The sequence below is a fragment of the Brachyistius frenatus genome, unplaced genomic scaffold (genome assembly GCF_029030835.1).
Source record: "Brachyistius frenatus isolate BFR_SWC_R1_liver_20210118 unplaced genomic scaffold, ASM2903083v1 Contig_119, whole genome shotgun sequence".
Classification (NCBI taxonomy): Eukaryota; Metazoa; Chordata; class Actinopteri; family Embiotocidae; genus Brachyistius; species Brachyistius frenatus.
In genome coordinates, this window is record NW_027210718.1 from 144,045 (window position 1) to 165,313 (window position 21,269).

Genomic DNA, 21,269 nt, shown 5'->3' on the forward strand with positions numbered 1-21,269 from the left:
ATCATTCAGAAAAAACAGACATTTCACAGCTGGATGAAAAACAATGCTTCTCAACATTGTGTGTCATAATGTGTCAGTGTGACAGCTTGGAAAAACTGTGGTCCATCACATCAGTGAAAGTCAAACATGGATACAAGTTATTTTTTTGGTTACTGATACTGACTAATGTGTGTTGCTGATGACCATGTAGCCCCACTGTTAGTAACCTAAACCAATCTGTGTGTTGCTGAAGTTGTTAGTCACTTATTAGTTGCCCTGAATATTAATTTACCAGCTTCAACATTTACTAGCTTCAACTTTTCAATATAAGAGTAGATCTTTAGGTTTTGGACTGTCGGCCCAACAAAATACCTTTGAAGGAATAAAATCATCTTGAGCAGTGGTGGAAGAACTATTGTATGAGTACAATATTAGTACCAATACAGAAAATTAAAAACAATCAATTCCAAGTAAAAAACCTCTGCATGAAAAAAACCTATAATAAAAAAACTTTAGCAACAAATTGTAGTTTAAGTATTAAAATTAAAGTACCGCTTTGGTCCCTCGATGTATTATTGAAGATGATCGGTACATTTTTGAAACTGAAGTGTCAGTGTCATAGCAGCACGTTACTGTTGTAGCTGCTGCAGGTGGAGCCAGTTTGATTTCCAGTTTTATAACCAGGGACAGTCGATAAATGTAAGGAGTTCTCAGATAATTATTGGGAGAGGAAAGAATAAAAAAATACACACAAACTATCTGTTCTTTGAATTTTGGTTAGATATGTGCTTTTTATAAGACATCAGTAGCCAAACAGGTTGGAATGCGCTGGTGTAACATTAAACAAAGTATTGTATTTTAAAAGGCCCTTATGGCCCTAAAGTTGTCAAATAAATGTAGTGCAGTACACAATTACAATAATTCCCTTTGGCAGTGGAAATATAAAGTAGCATCGAATGAAAATACTCAAGCAGAGTAAGCACCTCTAAATTATTAAGTAGCCTACTTTTGTACTTGTTACTTTTCACCACTAATCTTGAACTGTGGGACATTTTTATTGACGTTTTTCCACTATTTTCTGACGTGTAATAGAGAATTTACAGACTACTGCAGATAGTTTTATTACTGTCACTGCAATTCACTGTTTTAATTTGACAGGTTTTTACTACTCCTGCACAGTGAATGAGTGACTTTTTCAGCCAGTAGTGGGCGCTGTAGATTTTCCCTCTCCTTGTTAAACTGCGCACCATACGCCATCTTTGTTATGGGCAAGCGACGTCATACGATGACGACCGTGTTTTGTCTCCTGTGATTGGTGGAACTGTGTCACGCCGAGGGTACGCGTACGTTTGGCGCTCTTCATTCATAAGCGGACTGGCGCGTTTTCGAAAGGGCAGTTTATGCCACAGAGATATGTATTTTGAATTCATCCTGGAAACTGCTCGGGGAAATATCCGCGTAACCTCCTGCGCTTTGCGGCCGCGCGTCCGAGTCCAGCGCGGAAAATGTTAGGAGCACTTCTGGCGGCTGCGAGGAGCGGAGCTGCTGTGAGACGAGCGCCTGGTGAAGTCTGCTAGCCTGTTGTTTCACAATAAAACTTTTAAGACGTTTTGCTGGCAACAAACAGCTGTTCTTCTTCACACCATGACTTTTACCTTCGGCGGTCAGTCGCACACACGAGGGAGGGAGTAAGAAAAAGGCAAGAAAACAGTCTCGACGTTGCAGCAAGTTCGGCTATCGGTGAGTGTTTTACTTTCCCTTTGTTGTTGTGGCTGTTCGTCTTCACAGGGAAAAGTTTCACCGTGTCGGGAACAATATCGTTTTACTCGCTACCTGCTGGCCTCCACCACGATGTGGAGGAATATTTGAACAATGAACGTTTTCGTACTGCCTTTGCTTCACTTTGTGTAGGGCCTACTGTACAGTGTTTACAGTCAGATACTGTGGCGGCTGATTTTGAGTAAATACAAGTCATTGAATTTGTTCGTTTGAACGATTTGGAGACTTTGTTTAAAAACTGTTTAATTATTATTATTATTGTTGTTGTTATTATTATTATTATTAAATGTATGGAAGTGGCAGAAAAACGTTTCTGTCCAACTATCACTGGTACCATCTCATGATCCTTATCCAGTTATTTTAATGGATCTGTTGCCTCTTTCTGGTAATAATAATAATAATAATAATAATAATAATAATAAAGTGGGACATGACGAATAGGACAGAAAGGTAGATAAAGCTCCTTTGCAGGAATCGATTTGTCAACCATTGAGTTTACATTGAAGGCCTCTTAGGCCACTGATCCTACAGGAAAGGCCATTAACACTGTGATTTACTGCCCTTTCAGACCTGTGCAAGAGTTTTCCTTCGTTTCTGGAGGAATTTTAAACTAATTTTATAGTAAAGCTGTAGGGATTCAGCTGCTCTGAAAAAAAAGATAAGTGTGATCATGTCAGGGGAAACCCTGACATGATCACACTTATCTGCAGAACCTAAGTGCTGTGGTGCAAAACAGTGTTTTCTTCTGCTTTAGGTCTCCTCAAATAATGGCTGGTGTTGTGGCTATGGCTTCTATCATCGAGGACTTTGACACCAAGGTATTTTAATGACACTTTTGTTTGGGTTGGGTGTTAAGGCCCTCAAATAATATCACAATATTTTGGGGTATTTCTGCAATAACAATATTCTTGAAAACAAGACGAAAAGCTGAAAACTATTTTATTATTAACTTCAAGACTATACCATTGCAATGAAATGAGTGTCATAGTTTTATATTTCAGCATAACGTAAAAGTTTGCCTTCAAATGTTTTGTAAAAACTAAACAAAAATGATCTCTTAGTTCTGTAGTTTGTCGACGACAACAGTAATTTAGAGTGAGATTCACATTCACACATGTATAAAATATAACTGCTTTCAGCATTACTTATTGCTGCTGTGCGTAAGTTAATACACTCAATGTATGTCATATTATAAAGCAGCCTAACTGTATGATGTCATTACGTCAACAAGTTGGAATATTTACATTGTCACCATATTAATTTTTTTTAAAATTAAATTAGAAACGATACAGTGAACAAAACAATATGACTCACCCCTAACTTTGGGCTTTGTATAGTATCCACTACCTGTTTCATTGGAAATTGTGTTTCTTCCTTCCTATGTATTGTCATGTTTGATTTACTTTGTCACTTCTTTCACAGCCTTGCAAGAAATCTCACAAAGATGATGCCAGTCCTGTTGTCAAGACAATCACAAACTATTTCTCTCCCGTGGCCAAGCCTATGGAGAAACCCTTTTCTCCTCCTCGCTCCAACAACATCAGAGACTACTTTAGCCGGAAGGGTCCGTCCTGTAAAGAAAAGACCGGCTCAGCAGAACAATCTAAAGAAAACTGTCAGGGGTCTCCCTCTGCAGAAAAACTTACCAACCCAGAGGTGGGGAAGCAGCCATCACAGAAACGGAGTAGAAAGGCTAACAAAGCTGCAAGGAAACATGTGGCGGCCAAAACTGAGGATGCAAGCTGCCTGGTTGTAGAAGAACCACACGAGAGCAAAGACTCGGCAGCAAAAGCAGTCAGCGGCGTTGAGGTCCTCGGCAGCGATACGGCAGCTCTGCTGGCCCAGCTCAGTGCCGAGGCTTGTGTCACTGCAGGACTATCAGAGATGAATGCCTCTCAGACTGCCAGTGATGAAGAAGGTTCAAAATGTGGGAAACGTATCCAACTCAAACCAACACCGAACACGACTGAGTTATCTCCAGTTGACGAAGCAAAACTGGTCAGAACTGCAGCACGAGGTGCTCGGAGGAGGCAGCTACAGGAGGCAGATCACTCGGAGCCAGAGGGGAAAGAAGCAGAGAGCTCCTTGTGTGATACTAGCATGGAGGTCAATGCGGATGAGGCCTCTCAGTTAAACAATAGCACAGTCACAATATCTTTTGAAGAATTTGTGCGCAGTCAGAGTCAGGATGACATTAAAGAAGTCATACCAGATGAAAGCAAAACCGAGGGAGTGGAAATGGACTCTGACCAGATGGACAACTTCAAAGCTGAAGGAAATGTGCGCTGTGGGGAACCATCTGTCCAGGTTTCACCCCGAACTGTCACCATTCAGGCTGAAGTGCACACAGTCTCACCCAAACAAGAAGCAGCCTTGGGAAAGTTAGCTTCTATCTTCAACCGGAGAAAAAGACCGAACAGCCCCGCAGAAGTCATTTCATCACCTCGCACAGAGGGTGCGCACCAACCTCCTCCTCCTCTGACTTTCAAACGGAAGTCCAATGTCGTTCTTCAAGAGGAGGATCTAGAGCTGGCGGTGCTCGAGAGCCAATCCTCTCCAAAGTGCAGTGATGTGGAGAAGAAGCAGTTCATGTCTGCCTTCAAACAGCCGAGCCTGGACGGGTCCAAAACCAGATCTGTCAAGAGCCAAACAAAGCAGAAGCAACCTGAAGAGAAGATTTTGGATGCTGCAGACAAAGATGCTGAGGAGGACACAGTAATTCCACCTTCTGTGGAGCAAAGCCCTGCTGCCTCTCACCAAAACAAAGAAGCTAAGAAGAAACCTGCAAGAAGAAGCAGAAAAACAACTAAAGAGGAAAAGGAGGCATTGACCACCTCACCTGCTGCTGCAGTGGAAGAGACGGTGGCCACGGTTATCGATGTTGATGAGAAGCCTCCCGTCACTGCAGGAGTGAGGAGATCCAGACGAGAGGCTGCAGTTAGACGAGCACCCGAAACCACCCCGACGACTCCTGTCAGGAAAACCAGGAGACAAAATGAGTCAAAGGATGCTGTCACTCCGGCTGTGTGTCTGGACAGCCCTGTGGAGATGTCCACCCCAAAGACACGCAAGTCCAAACACTGTGTCTTCGTCGTGGAGATGGTGTGCCCACCTGATGCCGAAGAAAGTCCAATCAGGTGACAAATGCGTACAGTTAATTTAATAGTTGCACATGTGGAATGACTTCAATGTGCTTGTTTTTTTTTATGTTCTAATTGTTGTCCTTTTTTCTTAAAGGATTAAATTCACTAGACTCAATAAAAATGTCTCCATGTCCGAGACCGAAGCTGGAAGTGGCATAAATGCGTCTTTGAAAGTACGTTTGTTTTGGCAAATTCTGAATGTACCGAATTGTTGTTCTGTTTTGACATGTAGCAGAGTATTTAAACATTATCATAGTTAATGTGCTCCTCATCGTGTCTTTTTCAGACTTCAAGTGAGTCTAAAAAAAGGAAACAGGCAAAGATGTTGGTGGAAAAAGCCAAAGTAAGCCAGAGAAAGAAGGGCGCGTTAAGGCGTTCATCGCGAAATGATGCCGCCATCAAGAGGAGCTACCGTGAAGATGAGGTACCGTAAACGCCCAGCAAGAAAATGCTTCTTTTTTTTTTTCTTGACAATATCATAGTGAGAGCAGGAATTTTCTGACCTGAAGGAGGTAGAGTTGAGGCCATCAGAGAGTCCTGTAATCAGATTTATTTATTTATTTGGCTTGTTTCTAAACATTTTTAAAGACTTAAAAACACATCAGTACACCTTGAGCTTGTTCACATTACAGTCTCAGTCTTGGTGAAGACATAGATCGAGAAAAAACATATTGTAACAATGCACAGTTCATTATCAAACAGCATCTTGTCCACTGTGTGGTTGTGAAAATAACTGGTGTGCAGCAAACAAGTGTGCTCAGTTCATCCTTAAGGGATGTGATGCCGAATACATTTCTCTTATTTGTAAATGGAAGTCGAGTTTAAAAAAAAAAAAAAGCTTCATTGGGAACCAGTCTCAGATCAGTATTTGAGAATTTGCTATTAAAGCCTACAAAAGTAATATACTGACCACAAAACCTGAATATGTTTTTTTTAATTTTTTTAATTTCATGCCGCTATTATGGTATAAATTTAATCATAGTGTACTGATACACATAATTATAAAGAAGATATGCCATTTATTTGGCATTTAACTTTGGATCATGCAAATAACTTTAAATTACTTTTCTGTTTTCCTTCTAGTATTTGGAAACAAAAACTGCACAGGAAAGTGTGACCTAAATAATGAAGCCTATTACTGAACTATAAAAAGGAAATACTGTCATTGATAGGTAGCAATAATCGAAATAAACAACGTACTATGGTGGCATACATTTTTCACCCGTGACATTAAATCGCAGCAGAAGAAGAAGGTCGCAGCGAGATGATGTGATTTTAAAAGAGTCAAACCTCAAACGGGGCAAAACAACGTGGAAGTAGTGATTTAAATGTGACATTTCTGTTAGTCTCAGTGAGTTTTTAATTTTTTTTTTTTTTATAGAAGTCAATGGAAACGATTCTAACAATTATGCAAACTGATTACATTCAGCTCGAATAATTGCAATTAGGTGATAATCGTTACAGACCGAAACCCTAAATAATTAGTGACCTGTACAATACAACATGAAAATGTCTATTTTCTCTTTAATTTAGCTGAGAATATTATGTGCTTTTTTGTTGTTGTTTTTTTGTTTTTTTCAGGATTGTGTCATCTGTGTGGAGGAGGACGAGACCGCCGCTCCACAGAAGGCTCCGGAGAAGAGTAAAACCCAGAAGCATTTACGCAGTCTGAATGATGTTCTGGGCAAAGCCGTCTCATCTGGCTCCAAAGCGGCCTCGCTGGGACAAGAGAAAACTGCTCGGAAGGGGTCGGGGGTGATTTCCATCTTTGATGAGAGCAGTCGCGAAGGCTCTGACAACTCCCAGGATGACGAGCAGTTCAGGGCGCGCAAGGAGTTCCTGAAGAGCGGTTTGCCCGATTCCTTTAGGAAACATATAGCCAAGACCGCTGCCACCAGGGAGGCCTACTCTCTGTCCTGTTCCTCCTTTCAGACGGTCTCGCACACAACGCAACCACCGAACGGTAGGTTGTTCCCTCACAGACGAACACACATTTTCATCAGCATGTGACAGGGAAAGTCTTTTCTAGTTACAAAGGAAGTTTAAGTTTATATCAAGATTGTTTTTTTTTTTTATGTTTCATTTTGACAGACTGCCCTCTTTGGAGTCTGCCGTGGCCTGAGTCTTCACCATTGTGTCATCTGAAAGAGCTTTGGAGTCGAACATTTAACCCTCTTCCACCTGTTAGTGGCTCGCTTTGTGTGAAGACAGTACCGGCCCGTAGAGGCTTTTGTCAAAGGGTATGTTGGAAAGACTAATGACCTGAATGTCTCTAAATGTCCAGAGTCCGCCTGTCCTGTTAAATTTGTCTTGGTAACAGCTGCTAATAAGGCAGTGTGTACTTCAAAAGCTCATTATGGACAAGTATACATAGATACACACATTTATATGCTTTTTATTATTCATTTCCTGGGATGAGTGAACAAAGACAGACATTGTGAGAGGTCCAGTGGAGTTCAACAGCAGATATTTATTTTTCAGGGTTCGGGCTGGAGACCTGAGATCTCTGAAAGTGTTCGTCAGCGTCTGATGGAGGAGTTGAGCACCTCTAACCCTCACTTCCCAGCACAGATGTTCATCTCTCGCTTCCTGAAGAGGCGTTCTGAACATCAGCAGCAGTTCACAGCATTGGGTCAGTGTCTCACCAGCAGCTGCTGAAGCACCGTCGATTTGTTGGATCGCAGTAGCAGAGCATTGATAAACACAATCTCCTTTGTCATTTTGATTGTATCCAATGTATGTCCTGTATTTGATTAATAGCACGTACGAAGGAAATAGTGACACAAATGCTTGTACATTCGTAAGTTACACAGACTTCTGTTCAAATTGTCGACGGTGCATACATTTTCAGCCAGTGTTTGAATCAGTTTATGTTTACTAACAGTTTAAAATGCACCAAATTAGAGCATAAAGTCAGAATTATCCTGAACAACCGCTCCGTTTACTTACTAGAAGCAGAGGCTGTAACTAAAGTCACCAGCACCACACTGCCTACTGAACCAGTTGGAGGGAAGAGGAAGAGGAGGGATGATGAAGGGGAGAATACAGCAAAGGTGGTGAAGAAGCAGCGGTCCACCCGCTCAGAAGAAAAGGTCTCCGAGCCAGAGCCAACGAAAAGGGGAGGACGTACGAGGCGAGCTCGGAGATCCAGTCCAGCGGAGGAGGAGGAAGAGGAGGTGGTGAAGGAGAAAGCCAAGCCTTCGGTCAAATCTGCTCCCATCCCGTGTGAAGAGGATTCTGTGGTTATAATCGATGACTTGGTTTTAGGAGAGGACGCTGGACAAAAAGGTGAGGTCGCAAATTGTCTGGCCTGAATCACCTTCTGCTCGTTCTTACTTTGGGACGAAGAAATTTGTCAAATCAGCCTAGCGTAAAAACAGGCATCAGCAAATAAGGAGGGACTTAAATGACATAAAGAGTGAAACTTTTGGCCCTGTCCAACTCATCATAACTGCAGTCAGTGTTTTGTAATCAGAGAGCACAAATATGTGGAACATTTTTGGGACAGAAAACCCACCTCCCAAACTGGTTCGACAACTTCCATCCAAGATCCTCAAGGATGTGATTGTAAAAGATTTGTACCATTTTAAAATATTTGCTGAATAAATTCATGCAGGTGGTGTTTCTGAACTTCACTGGCCATTATCATTTTTGTCACATAGTCAAATATTTAAAGCTGATTTAACCAGAATGAATACAATAATATATTAATGAATGACAGTGTAAAACATTTTGTGTGTCGTGATGACAGTTATCACCTGAATTGTCAGCTCCCTTCTGCTTTGCTGTGTACTGATCAAGCTTGTGTTCACAACTTGTTTTCTGCTGCCACCAAATGACTAAAAAAAAAAAAAAAGTCACTGCAAGCATAAAACCCATTTGAGCCCCCCCAGAAACTCAGTCTGCATTTTCTTTTCCTGTAGATGTGGTGAAGGAGGACGTTTTGTGGACAGACAAATATCAGCCCCAGCACTCCACCGAAATCATTGGCAACACGGCCTCAGTGAGGAGGCTGCACGGGTGAGGAATTACACCTCTGGCTGGTTGTAGGGAGGCTGTGGCTCAGTCGGGAGAGTGGGTTGCACACCAATCGGAAGGTTGGTGGTTCGATCCCCAGCTCCTCCTGTCCACATGCCTAATCGTCCTTCAGCAAGACACTGAACCCTAAATTACTCCCGATGGTCTGCCATCGGTGTGTTGCAACTCGCTTTGCATAAAAGCGTCAGCTAAATGTAATGTATAACAAAAGGCACCCTCTCAAATGTTGTGAAACTTGCACTATATAGGGTTGAATATTGACTGCATGGGTTCCTTTTGTGTCTAGTTGGCTAAAAGAGTGGAAACTCCGCGCAGACCAAGAAGAGAGAAAAAAGCAGAAAGACAAGAAACAAGAGGAAGGCAGCAACGGTGAGAGATGAGGAAAAATGCTGCCCTTTTATTGATGCACGTTTGTTTCGTCTGCCCGACGTTTATTGTCTTTTTTTTGTGTCTAGACTCAGACTGGGACTGCAGAGAAGACAACTCCCAGAATGGAGAGGACATGTGTAATACAATGCTTATCACGGGGCCCACTGGAGTAGGAAAGACCGCTGCAGTCTACGCTTGTGCCCAGGAGCTGGGCTTCAAGGTATAGCTGCACCACACGCACTGATAACGTGGATAAATACGTCGCCGTGTCCTCATCCTCATTTCTCGATTTCCCCATGAAAGGTTTTCGAGGTGAATGCTTCATCTCAGCGCAGTGGCCGTCTTATTCTGTCCCAGCTGAAGGAAGCCACTCAGTCGCATCAGGTGGACAGTCAGGGGGTCGGTGCCCACAAACCCACCTACTTCAACAGCTGCAGCGCGAGCAGCAGCGCCGGCTCGCTCAGGCCTGGATCTTCTCCAGGTATGCACAGCGCTCTGCACACTGATGATCGTGTTTCTGTTGTTGTTGGATTGTTTTATTCAGATAAGTGTGCGCGTGTGCAGCAAGGAACATTTCAAGATGAACTTTGGATTGTGTTCTTCATCTTTCAGGGAAGGTTAACTCCCCTCGCAAGGTGGTTTCCTCTCCCAGGAAACATCCCCAGTCACCAAGAGGTTCTAAAAGAGGAGGCATGACTCCAACCTCTTTAGCTAAGTTCTTTAAAATGGGTCAACCCGCCAACAGGGAGCCACCCAACACTACGAAAAATGAACTAACAGGTGAATATGCATTCAGTGGGTCCGTTTTTGACTTCTTTGATGATATAACCTGCATTTAAAGTCTTCAGCAGGACTTTAATAGTAAATATGTTGCTATTTTTCTGATTCTCATCATCTCTTCTTATAGCTGCTTCCAAGAAAGTCATGAAAGCAAATGAGGGCGGCAGTAAGATTAAAGACGCTGCAGCTGCGACCCCCAAAGAGAAGAGCAGCGAAGACCACAGCAAGAAGACGGCAACTTCACTTATCCTGTTTGAAGAAGTGGATGTTATTTTTGACGAGGACACAGGGTTTCTAGCTGCCGTCAAGACATTCATGACCACGACCAAGAGGCCAGTCATCCTCACTACCAGCGGTTAGTAGAAAGCAAGAAGGACATGTCTTTTGTATTGTATATTTATGCTCTGCCATGTCCTTCATTTTGAATTAAATCCTGTGTGTTTTCTAGATCCTGCTTTTAGCACCATGTTTGATGGAAGCTTTGAAGAGATCTATTTTAAAACGCCTTCAGTGGTGAGTGGAGGATTCCTGCACCTCACTCTTTCACATAACCAGTTTTTTTTTTTTTTTTTTTAACGTGGCTTGACCTTGTGTTGCTTATCAAATCAGTTATCAACAGTTCATTTTGCTGAGTTGGTCATTTTGGGGATTTTCCTTCTCTCTCCCTGCTGCAGTTGGACGTGGGCAGCTACCTGCAGCTGCTGTGTCTGGCTGAGGACATGAGGACTAACCAATCGGACGTCAGCTCTCTGCTCAGCCTCAATGGCTGTGACATCAGGCAGAGCTTACTGCAGCTGCAGTTCTGGACTCGCAGCACAGGAGGCCGCCACGCGGCAAGGCCGTTGGTGCAGAGGGGCAAAAACGGTGAGGAAAAGTTAGAATAACAATGTTGTCCACACCCTGGTTTTACCTTATAAATAGCTACGACTCTACGCTGTCTTTTTCTTTCTTTGTAGATGTGAATAAGTTTGTCTAAAATAAAAAAAAATTCTTTTCCTCATTTGCATTAAAAGCTGAACTAAAGTCGGAGACTAAAGAGGGAGAAGACAAGTCTGTGAGCGTCCCGTCCACTCTGCCTCTCCGTGACACCGGCTGCACTCAGAGCGCTCTGGGCCTGCTGAACATCCAACCTGAGAGAGACATCTGGGAGCTGCTCAGGGTAAAATGGTTCATCCACCACGTTTATTAGAGTAGCACATAACAAGTAAGTGTAAGCGATGACTTGCTTCAAGGACCCTTACCTTAGTAAATCCTGTGTGTTTATAATTTACATGGCTGACAACCATTTTGTAGTTCACGTAAGTGGCACGGGAAGTCTTCACTGTTCACTGTTCATACCTTCTAGTGGTTCCTTGGTTTGAGTTTGACTTGAAACATAAGAGATCTGATGCATTCTAATGAAACGGGTGTCTGCATTGGTCTTTGGTCCGTGTTAACCCGCACTACACATTCAGTTAGAATTTTCATCTGCATTTCTGCACAGCGGGAAATAACTTCTCTGCTCACTGCTTACTTGAATCTGCGACTTCCATGTGTGAAAAAGCAAACAACAATCCTTCCTCCCGCACATGATCATGGTCTGAGAGGAGGACTTTTCAGGGTTTATGAGACACCGTTGGAGCGAGGGAGGGGCTGAGTGTTCAAGTGACATCATTTTACCAAGTTTTAATGATAAGACTTAGCAAATCCGTATGTGGCAGTCCATGTTGATATTGTGGCGGGCTGCCACGAATAAGTCAACGTGTAGGAGACACTTCAATGACGGCTGCATGTCTTGTTTGGAGAAAAAAAAAAATGGAGTTCAGGTTTGATCTGCGTGCCGGGCCGTCCCAAGTCGAGCCTGTGTTTAGGAAAAGCTGCAAGTACGAATGTTCACAGTGTAACTGGGTACGTGTTGTTTCAGCAGAGTCCGGTGGACGCCGCGGTTTCCTGGGAGCTGCTGTCAGACAGCAGGCGACGAGGAGTTGACCTACTCTACTCCAACATGGAGACCCTCTTACCTCTACCCCTCACACAGCTGACTACCTCCACCCGTACACCGGAGCAGTTTGTTTCCGCCTCGCAAGACCATCATACTGTCGACCCAAAAGAGCAGCCGTCGGACACGATGCCGTCACATGCCACGTTGCTGCACACGGCAGAGTCGGCTGGCGGCTCAGAAATTGACAGTCCAGTCAAAGTGTTCAACAGAATGAGGAAGAACAAGAAGCGGCACTGTACACCAGACCAGGATGGACTGCACTCGGACTCGGACTCGGAGGACGGATTTCTATCTCTCTGTGAGCAGCAGGCCGCTACTCCAGCCAAAAAGAAAGTCGAAGAGAGTTTAGTTTCAGAAAGGGTGAAAAGGAAGCCACTGACTCCTGAAGAGCGAATAAAAAGTGTCCCAGTCTCACAGTGTCTAGGATCAATAGCTGACTTCTTGGACAACATGTCCTACATGGATTCGTCCTTGCTTTTTCCCTCAGAAGGGGGAGACATCCACAGAAGAACATCTTCTGTCAGTGCAGTCATTAAAGATGGGATGACAGATGAGTCTAGGCTCGAGACTGACAGGTGGAGCCTGGCGACAGAACGGGTCTTGGAGATCCAGGCGGCTGTGGAGGCTCTGAGCTTCCACAGGTGCCGGGCTTCGGTAGCGGAGGCCTGGGACAAAGCCCAACAACTAGAAGGGGAGCTGGGAAAAGAAGCTGCAGCAGAACTCACCCTGCCTGTGGCCGCTCATCGGGAAGGTTACAGCTTCACTCAGGACGGCCCCTGTCAACCACAGTGAGTCCTCACAAAATGGCATCCATTTGTACGATGTAAACTTGCTTCACCGTGACCCAGAAAGCATTGCACAGGTCACAGTGTAGATGGAGTTAATGTGTATTGTTATGTTCCAGGCTGGTCCAGCGGAGAGGAGACGTGATGGAGAGTCTGATGTTGAGAGGAGTGTTTGGTACACTTGGCAGCAGACCAGCAGCCGCTCTGGACTATTTACCGATCGTTCGCAGCATCTGCAGATCAGAGCAACTTAAAGAACAAGGCAAAGTAAAGCGAAGGTGAGCGGGCAGAATTCAGAGGTGTTTTTTTCAGCTGGTCAGCAGCAGCAGGTTTGGGTTTCTGCTGCGGGCAGAATGTGGTGAAGATGATTCATGGGTTTTGTTTTAATGTGTTAATGCGTAACAAGATGTAAGACAGTGCATGCATACAAATGCAGTCTATTGAAATGGGTTCATAGAGACTAACTGAGCTGCCCCCCCCCCATCCTCCAGGTTCCTGCACTACCTTGATGCTATCCACTTGGGTCTTGAAAAGAGCACTCTGCAGTTCCTGGCTGAAGACTTCCCCTAATGCACAAAGATGACCAGACGTGTCCTAATGAACACACACGCCGGCCTTAAATATACACTTTGTATGTTGTATGTATATATATATTCTCATCTTAAGTGTACACAACTGAACAATCTCTTGTTCTTTTGACATCCTTTGGTGCTTGGAAAGAATGAGAATTTTGTTTTAATACTAAGCAGGCTGGACTGTGTTTCTTGTACAGCAGTTTTTGGTAGTTTTTTTTTTAAATAGCTTTTCAGGACAAAGTGTGAATCATGACTAATTTGTAAGAGTTAACATGTAAAATAGAATTTGCATCTATTTGTAAAGGCTGTGTAAATTATCACCACTCAGGATCTTGGTTCAAACAATTCATAAACAACCTGGCAGCTTCTGACAGAAAGCTCTGCTAAATGTCACATTCACCACCATTACAGTGATTTCTTTTTAAATATTTTTTCCAGCTCTAAATATGTACACTTTGTTCACAGTGGGCTTTTGTTGTGACCAAATAAAAGTTAATCACAACTAAATAATTAAGCACATATGTTGACATGACTTATCATATACCTAGTATGTACACGCTCATCCTCTGCCGAGAGGCCCAGCTCAATTCAGCTGAGTGGTTTGGATCCTGTAATTTCTCATTGTCCGTGACTGTTTTGTGATTTAAAATATCCTGGAAAGTTGATCTTAACTATTACACACGTGGCCTCTTTCCCTGTCGTTATCGTTGTCAGGGGTGAAACGCCCAACGCAATTAAAGTAAGGCCTTAATAGATAATGTTGGACATTAACGACAAAAAGGAAAACTAACCCAAAACAGAAGAAAAGTCGATGTGTGATGTAAAGTTTGATTTTGGATTTCTTTCTGCTTGTCCGATTTATCCTTAATAGATCATGTTGGACAACTTTACAATGTTTTACAAAACAGTGGAATACCACGTGGTTGAATTATTGTGGAAATTGAATAAGCTTCCTGGAGCATCCTGTCAATTATAAGTTAGGCGTGTAGGCGTGTGCAAGTGCCACATAATTAGACTTCCACTCACAACCACGCTCCTTTTACGCACGCATAAATTAACTGTCAAATTACGGTGGAAGTGGGGCGTTTGCCACAGTTAGGAGAATTGCGACACTTTGGGCTTTCCACAATGTACAAAGACGTATAGACGCACTTTAGGCGGAACAGCGGCTGTGTGTTCGTTGGCTGAATAGTTTGACACCTCACGCTCATACCCCTGGGACAAACAACGCCACTCATTGTTTCCGTCAGTCTGGCTGGAGGCGCTCCAGAGGAGGAAGGTCCGCGTCCGCTTCGTGTAGAAACATCCAAAACTCATCTGTCGCGAGTTTTAGTTTTCACATGGACATTTTGCCACGCGTCAAACTATGTGACCAACATGTTTAATTTCCACCGCGGGATTCAGCATCGTGTGAGAAGAGACCCTGGCTTTGTGCCGAAATGGCAAACCGTGAGCGAAACAAAAAGATGTTACTGGAACTGGTGAAACAGCCGGACAACAGTCGGTGCGCTGACTGCGGCGCGCCTGGTAAGCAGAATGTCTCTTACCAAATTCGCATTGCAGCTAAACCAGTTGGTATTATAAATAAATAGATAATTGTTTCTCCTATTTCTATATTTAAATGGCCAAAAACCTAAAGATATTCAGATTTACTTCCGCTTAATTTATTAGCTTTTTTTTTTTTTTTTTTTACAAAGTTTAAACATTTTGTTAATGTCACTTATAAAGCTTATTAGACTCAGATGGAGATACTAAAATCATGTCTGGAAATATGTTCTCTGCAACATAACGGTGAGTTTTACTTATCCTGAGGTGTTGAAGATGTTTCAAGTATCAAAATGTAGTTTTAAGGAGATACTGTAAATGGAAGGACCACTAAACAGGCTGAAAGGGCACAGGCCATGGAGAGGTCCAAGGAGTCAGGGGCAACCTGGTTCAAAGCCTCTTGTCTGAAGTGACTGGTAACATGTCTCGTCAGTCAATCAAATCACCACAACCAAATGCAATACAATGATAATGACAATGACAACACTCAGAATGAGGCCAAACATGTTACAAAGAGACTTAAAATGACCCAATCACTTAAAACAACTACAAAGCAACAAAAAAAGAGATGCGGAATGACTAAAGAGAGACAAAATATTATCACAAATAGACACAAAATGACTAAAGAGATAAAAAAAAAAATCAACACAGATATATACATAGTGAAGAAAGTCAAAATAACCACAGAGTCTGTACCCAGGGTCCTGTTGGCTCAGGGATACTGTACACTCACGGTGCATATTCATAAATTAAATTTAGGATCACAAAACCTGGCAAAAGCACAAAGACGGAGAGGAACAGGATTTAACTGGGGCCTCCTAACCGGTGACACCAGCCCTGATCCCACACTGTCCCTTCTCTTGTGCACACCTCAGATCCGGACTGGGCGTGCTGCAAGCTGGGGGTGTTTGTGTGTCTGAACTGCTCGGGGATCCACCGCAGCCTCTCTAACCGGATCAAATCCATAAGGCTAGACTTTTGGGAGGATAAACTAGTAGAGGTATGTGCTGCCGCCTCTGTTATCTTTGCCTTGATGACACATTAGGTACTGAGGTGGACAGACAAAGTGGTCGTGTCCATGTGTAATCTTAACATGTGTCTTTTTTGGGTCCTGTGAAGTTCATGAAATCCAATGGCAATGCCAGTGCCCAAGCTCTTTATGAGAAAGCTGTTCCGCCATACTACTATCAACCCCAGCAAAATGACTGCAAGTAAGTTTGTTTTCCAATACTTTTTTGCGACTGATTTGTGATCTCCATGATGAGATATTCGGTTATGCATGCGAACAGACTGCCACACACACACAAAAAAGAAGTGCAACTACTGACTGGAAGTGAAATTTGAAATAATTTCTGCTGTTTGATCAAACTGAAATTAATCATATTCTTTTATGCTGTTTAGTTGCTGTTGAGTTGTGTTTTTTGCCTGTGCAAGAATATTTTCATGTTTGCCTTTGAACTGCAGAGTCCTGAGAGAGCAGTGGATTTGTGCCAAGTACGAGAGGATGGAATTCACAGGAGAAACCAAGTATCCTCCTCTTTCATACACCACAGGTGATAGTTTCACAGCTTTATAACATACAGCAGCTCATAAATCTTTGTCACTGTGCTGATTAAAAAAAAGTAATTTTAACAGTGGTTCCTCATACACATGCAGAACTGGTCAAGAAAAACCTGTTCTTTGCATCATAAAGAGACAGGAAGTGAAAACTGGCCACTCTTTGCAACTTCTTTGATGAAAAAAACCCCTACATTTTCATTGTGACTACAACCTGTTTGTATCGAAGTACCCGTGACTCGGGGTGGTTTCTTGGATTGATTCAAGGTTTCTATGAAGGGATGCTGTGGAAGAAAGGGAAAGAGAACACACAGTTTCTGAAGAGGAAGTTCGTACTGTCAGAGAGAGAATTCACCCTGACCTACTACAACAAGGAAAATGTAAGTTCCCTGCAGCTCTGACAGTTTAACTGAGCTGTAAAACATCAGTTAACAACAATGACATAAACTCCTTAATACTACGAGATGTAAAGTCAAAATAAATATTCCTCATCAAAACCAGAGGTTTGTTCTTTAAGCAAACACTAACGCCAGCATTCAAACATTCTCACAAAGGTAATGCTAGCATGTTAATGTTCAGCAGATATAATGATATTAATAATGTTTATTGTATTAACCGTCTATGTGTAGCATGTTAGTATGTTAAACAAAGCACAAAGTAGTTTTGTCGGCATTTGGACATAAAACAATAAATTAATTTGACACATTAGAATTTAGACCTGACGGTGGCGCTAGAGGAAACGTTGGAAGAAGACCGTGATTATTTGTACCAGATTTCCCCATAATTGAACTGATGGAGGACATTTCAGTCTGGATCAATGTGATGGACCAACCAGCTGCTGGCATGGCTACAAATGAGTGTACAAACAGCTGCATCCAGTTTTACGCCTCCTACCAACTCTGAAGTGCACTTCTATGTATTTGTGATCTAGGAGTCCAAGGGCCCTAAAGCTGTGATCGCCATCAAGGACCTGAATGCCACCTTTCAGCCAGAGAAGATCAATCATCCTCATGGTCTGCAGATCACCTACCAAGACACAGATCACACCAGGAACCTCTATGTTTATCACGACAGTCCTGAGGTGGGACTACTTGATCATCCAAAGTATAAATAACTTATAATAGACACTTGACTGTCACTTGATGTTGTAGAGAAGCTCAGGCTTTCTTATTCTACTCTAGGAAATAGTCACATGGTACAACGCTATTCGTGCAACTCGCTATGCGTACCTGAAGACAGCGTACCCGACTGGGAGCGATGTAGAAGTAAGCATCGGATCTTTACACATAAATTTAAAAATTACTTTGCCAAAGTCTTCTTTCACTTTAAATGCACTATAACTACATTTTTCTTAGATACAAGTTTATTCACCGTTGATGCAGTTCAAAATAAGGAGAAGCTTTTTATAAGGGATGAAAACAAAAACGTGCATATGTTTCTTAAATGTTTTAAAGCTTAACAAGTTCACTATAATGTTTCTTTATCAGCTGATACCAAAGATAACAAGAAACTACCTCAAAGAGGGATACATGGAAAAGACAGGGCCAATGGTAAGTCATTAAAGAACAATCATATATATGACATTAAATCCAATTCTATATTTATTTATTTGTCATTTATTGTATCAGTACTTAACTGTTACTTTGACTTGCACATGTTGTATATTGAGTGCGGCACTCAAGGCGCAGTCCTCACCAGGAGAGTTATTTGTGACATTATAATGTCTGAGTTGTACATCTGAAATTTGAATGTGTGTTTCTGTTCCTCCTTCATGCGCAGACACACACACACACACACACACACACACACACACACACACACACACACACACACACACACACACACACACACACACACGAACATTTGTGTTGATTGCCACGATAGAGGAAGTTGAATAAGTGAAACTAATGGAAAATGTTTAAATTCATACTGTTTTTTTTTTTTTTTTTTATCTGTGGTTTACACAAAGCAAAAGGAGCCATTCAAAAAGCGGTGGTGCATTTTGGACTCTCAAAACAGGAAGCTGTTCTACTTCAAAGGCCAACTGGTGAGAATAAAGTCTCTTGTGATTCGAACACCACGCTGCACGTTGCTGTGATGTGTGCGGTCCGAATTAAGTTTGAATTTTTACCTTATTGTGGACGTAGGATGCGAAGGAGTTAGGGGCCATTTTCATCGGCACAGAGCGCAACGGTTACTCCGTAAAGGAGTGTGACCCACAGCATGCTCGGGGAAACAAGTGGAAGTATGGTGTTACAGTGGAGACGCCCGAGCGAGAGTTTGTCTTCATGTGCGAGCAGGAGCACGAGCAGATGGAGTGGCTGGCTGCCCTCAGAAATGTCCTGTCCAGGCCCATGGCACCACAGGATTATACCAGTAAGTGAGGCCTCACAGCACTAGAAAAATGTCGACCATGTAAAGAACACAGTCCTGTGTTTGTCCAGTGGAGAACGAGATGCTGTTCTCAACCCCCCCAAAAAACTTAATCTACGAAACACAGTGACAGTATTTTACAGCATCCTGGAGAGACACAAAGATTTACTTGAGACAAATAAGAGCAATTCATAATTCTATAACACTTGTATGCAATTAATTAGTAAATCAAATCTTCTTCAAGCAGAAATAAAATTGTCTCCTACAGTCCAACCTCCATTTTTTTCTTAAATATGTGACAAGTAGAAGCAATGTCCTAATTCACCTGACACCTCTTAGTTCTTGCTCCTCCTGTCACTGATGATGTCTGCACTTCACCTTCTGTCTGACTGGAAATAACCTGCATCCTTTGCGATCACAGTTTATATTAATGGGTCTTATTTGGCTTGTTCACAGTGACAATGCTAACAAAATGATGGTCAGCATTTTATTGACTTAAACAAACACCACAGAAAGTTGTCATGCTCTACCAGCGCATTATGCCTCTGTATGACCCCACACTAATACTGTTGTTTCTCCTTGCAGTCGAAGCCAACATCAAATATAAGAGATGAGCAGCAGAGAGTTGTGACAACAGCATGGTGATGAGAAAACGGACGCCTTTACACGAGTGGCTGCACGACAGCAGCGACCCGCCGCCGCCGCACCATATTAGCACTGACCCTTTTGACCTATGACCCGGACTGTGCCACACTGTGGATTAAATACTTCTATACACTCATTTCAACTGACACTGGATCAGGTGCTCAGGCCCAGACTGTAGAAAGTGTGGTATTTATTGTATAAAATTCATTCCCATGACAAAATGTCAACTCCTGTCAACACTGGTAAACTGTTGGTTACAATCTCCACATATGGCAGTGAACATGTTTATTAGCACTATGCTCAGAAAAATAAATGAATGATTTTTTTTTTCTAAAAAAATGTGTCTTAATATGTAGATAACGTACTTATACGTGAAGCCCATCCCAAGTTTTTTGTCCTGTTTACAGTTGTGACAACAGTGTTATCCATCCACACTCGAATGGCATTATCTAAAAGTGATTTTTAGCATACATGACACATGGCCAGCGACCCTCCTGAATTTTGTTGCAAGTGTTACTTGATAAATCATGATTAGGTTCCCCGTATAATGACTTGTAACTTTAGTGCAGCTATGATGGATATGTGCTCCTCGTGTAACCTGAATATCTGCTCATTTCTGTAGATATTTTGACTCAACACCTCAGAGTATTGTTGTTGTTTTTTTTTGTCACACGTCAGATACACTCAAAAAGCACCACGTGGTGGCGGATCCATGCAGCTCACTCACAGTCAATACTGCGTCAAGTACTGCAGAGGTCTTCAACAGGGGGTCTGCGAGCCCTAGTGGGTCCACGGAGGTACCGCAAGGGGTTGTGAAATTTTTGGTTGATTAGACAATTTTTCATATTTTTTAAATATTTCCCCCCCCCAATTTTTTTCCCATAAATTTAAATGTCTTTAAATACACATTAACATGAATATAACATATTGTAGCGCTGCAATATTATTTGAAAATAAGATACCGTTGTAAAGAAAAAACAAAAACAAAAAAAACTATGACATTTACTTGTTTAAAATAAAAACATGAATATATGAACCTGTGTATTATTTGAATAGCTTAGTATTGAATGCACAATAACAAGGTATGTTTATACATGGCACTAGGCCGAGTTTAATATAAAACACAATTTTATAAAATATATATCGTCGGGGGTCCCTGCTCCATCTCTCTATCAATTTGGGGGTCCTTGGCCTAAAAAAACGTTGAAGACCCCTGAAGTACTGTATTATGAACACAGCAGACTATATTACACCACAACATTTGGAATATAAACTTGACCTACATATGAATAAATATGGATCCACTACCATTCTACCCGTTAGCTGCATTAAATTAAATTACACACACAAAAAAAGGAGGTTGCATTAGAGTGGTTGTGTAAGTGAAACAACAGATTATGTAACAAAATAATATTTTTTCTAGTGTTTCAATTCAGTCATGTTCGTAACCTTGAAACCATAACGGTTAAAACTGAGTATTTTCCAAACTTTCAACACACAGTGAATAGGAACTGAAAGGGAAAAATGCACAACACCGCCCCCCCGAATTGCACACCGGGATAATGTTAAAAGTTAATGCAACTTCCACGTTCCGCCGCCAGGGAGCAGTATAACAGCAGTTTTAATTCTGACGGAAGTTTGTCCTTTGCGGCTTGCCGTAGCTGCCCGGTACTGGTGGAGGTCGGGCATGCCCGTGAAACATCCGCTGCGAAAAGCTATT

General features: G+C 42.3%; 2 protein-coding genes across 3 annotated transcripts; both read left to right on the forward strand.

Annotated features, from left to right (window-relative positions):
* The first annotated feature begins 1,367 nt into the window (after positions 1 to 1,367).
* atad5a (ATPase family AAA domain containing 5a) lies at positions 1,368 to 13,919 on the forward strand. The gene is made up of 21 exons (XM_069713492.1): positions 1,368 to 1,719; positions 2,513 to 2,576; positions 3,181 to 4,895; positions 4,996 to 5,074; positions 5,188 to 5,325; positions 6,483 to 6,864; positions 6,993 to 7,141; positions 7,383 to 7,533; positions 7,854 to 8,189; positions 8,825 to 8,921; positions 9,226 to 9,308; positions 9,395 to 9,528; positions 9,612 to 9,789; positions 9,921 to 10,088; positions 10,216 to 10,443; positions 10,537 to 10,601; positions 10,763 to 10,952; positions 11,102 to 11,247; positions 11,992 to 12,857; positions 12,974 to 13,132; positions 13,346 to 13,919. The coding sequence occupies exons 2-21, from the start codon at positions 2,526 to 2,528 to the stop codon at positions 13,422 to 13,424; spliced, it is 5,394 nt and encodes a 1,797-aa protein (XP_069569593.1). The 5' UTR covers positions 1,368 to 1,719; positions 2,513 to 2,525; the 3' UTR covers positions 13,425 to 13,919.
* A 759-nt stretch (positions 13,920 to 14,678) lies between these two features.
* On the forward strand, positions 14,679 to 20,536 carry adap2 (ArfGAP with dual PH domains 2). Of its 2 annotated transcripts, none has more exons than XM_069713525.1 (11): positions 14,679 to 14,956; positions 15,850 to 15,974; positions 16,094 to 16,185; positions 16,439 to 16,527; positions 16,811 to 16,911; positions 17,463 to 17,612; positions 17,713 to 17,796; positions 18,019 to 18,081; positions 18,501 to 18,578; positions 18,679 to 18,907; positions 19,490 to 20,536. In XM_069713525.1, exons 1-11 carry the CDS (start codon positions 14,869 to 14,871, stop codon positions 19,516 to 19,518), a joined length of 1,128 nt encoding a protein of 375 aa, XP_069569626.1. In that variant the 5' UTR covers positions 14,679 to 14,868; the 3' UTR covers positions 19,519 to 20,536. The 2 variants fall into 2 exon arrangements, with proteins under 2 accessions (XP_069569626.1, XP_069569625.1); XM_069713524.1 differs by having other exon boundaries at positions 14,680 to 14,956; positions 16,799 to 16,911.
* The last annotated feature ends 733 nt before the right edge of the window (positions 20,537 to 21,269 follow it).

Bases quoted from the DNA above. Each gene is read 5' to 3' on its own strand.
- atad5a (XM_069713492.1), top strand. From the start codon at position 2,526: ATGGCTGGTGTTGTGGCTATGGCTTCTATCATCGAGGACTTTGACACC. The intron at 8,922-9,225 runs GTGAGGAATTAC...TTTTGTGTCTAG, and splicing joins TCAGTGAGGAGGCTGCACGG to TTGGCTAAAAGAGTGGAAAC. The intron at 10,089-10,215 runs GTGAATATGCAT...CTCTTCTTATAG, and splicing joins TACGAAAAATGAACTAACAG to CTGCTTCCAAGAAAGTCATG.
- adap2 (XM_069713524.1), top strand. From the start codon at position 14,869: ATGGCAAACCGTGAGCGAAACAAAAAGATGTTACTGGAACTGGTGAAA. The intron at 15,975-16,093 runs GTATGTGCTGCC...GGTCCTGTGAAG, and splicing joins GGGAGGATAAACTAGTAGAG to TTCATGAAATCCAATGGCAA. The intron at 18,908-19,489 runs GTAAGTGAGGCC...TTCTCCTTGCAG, and splicing joins GGCACCACAGGATTATACCA to TCGAAGCCAACATCAAATAT.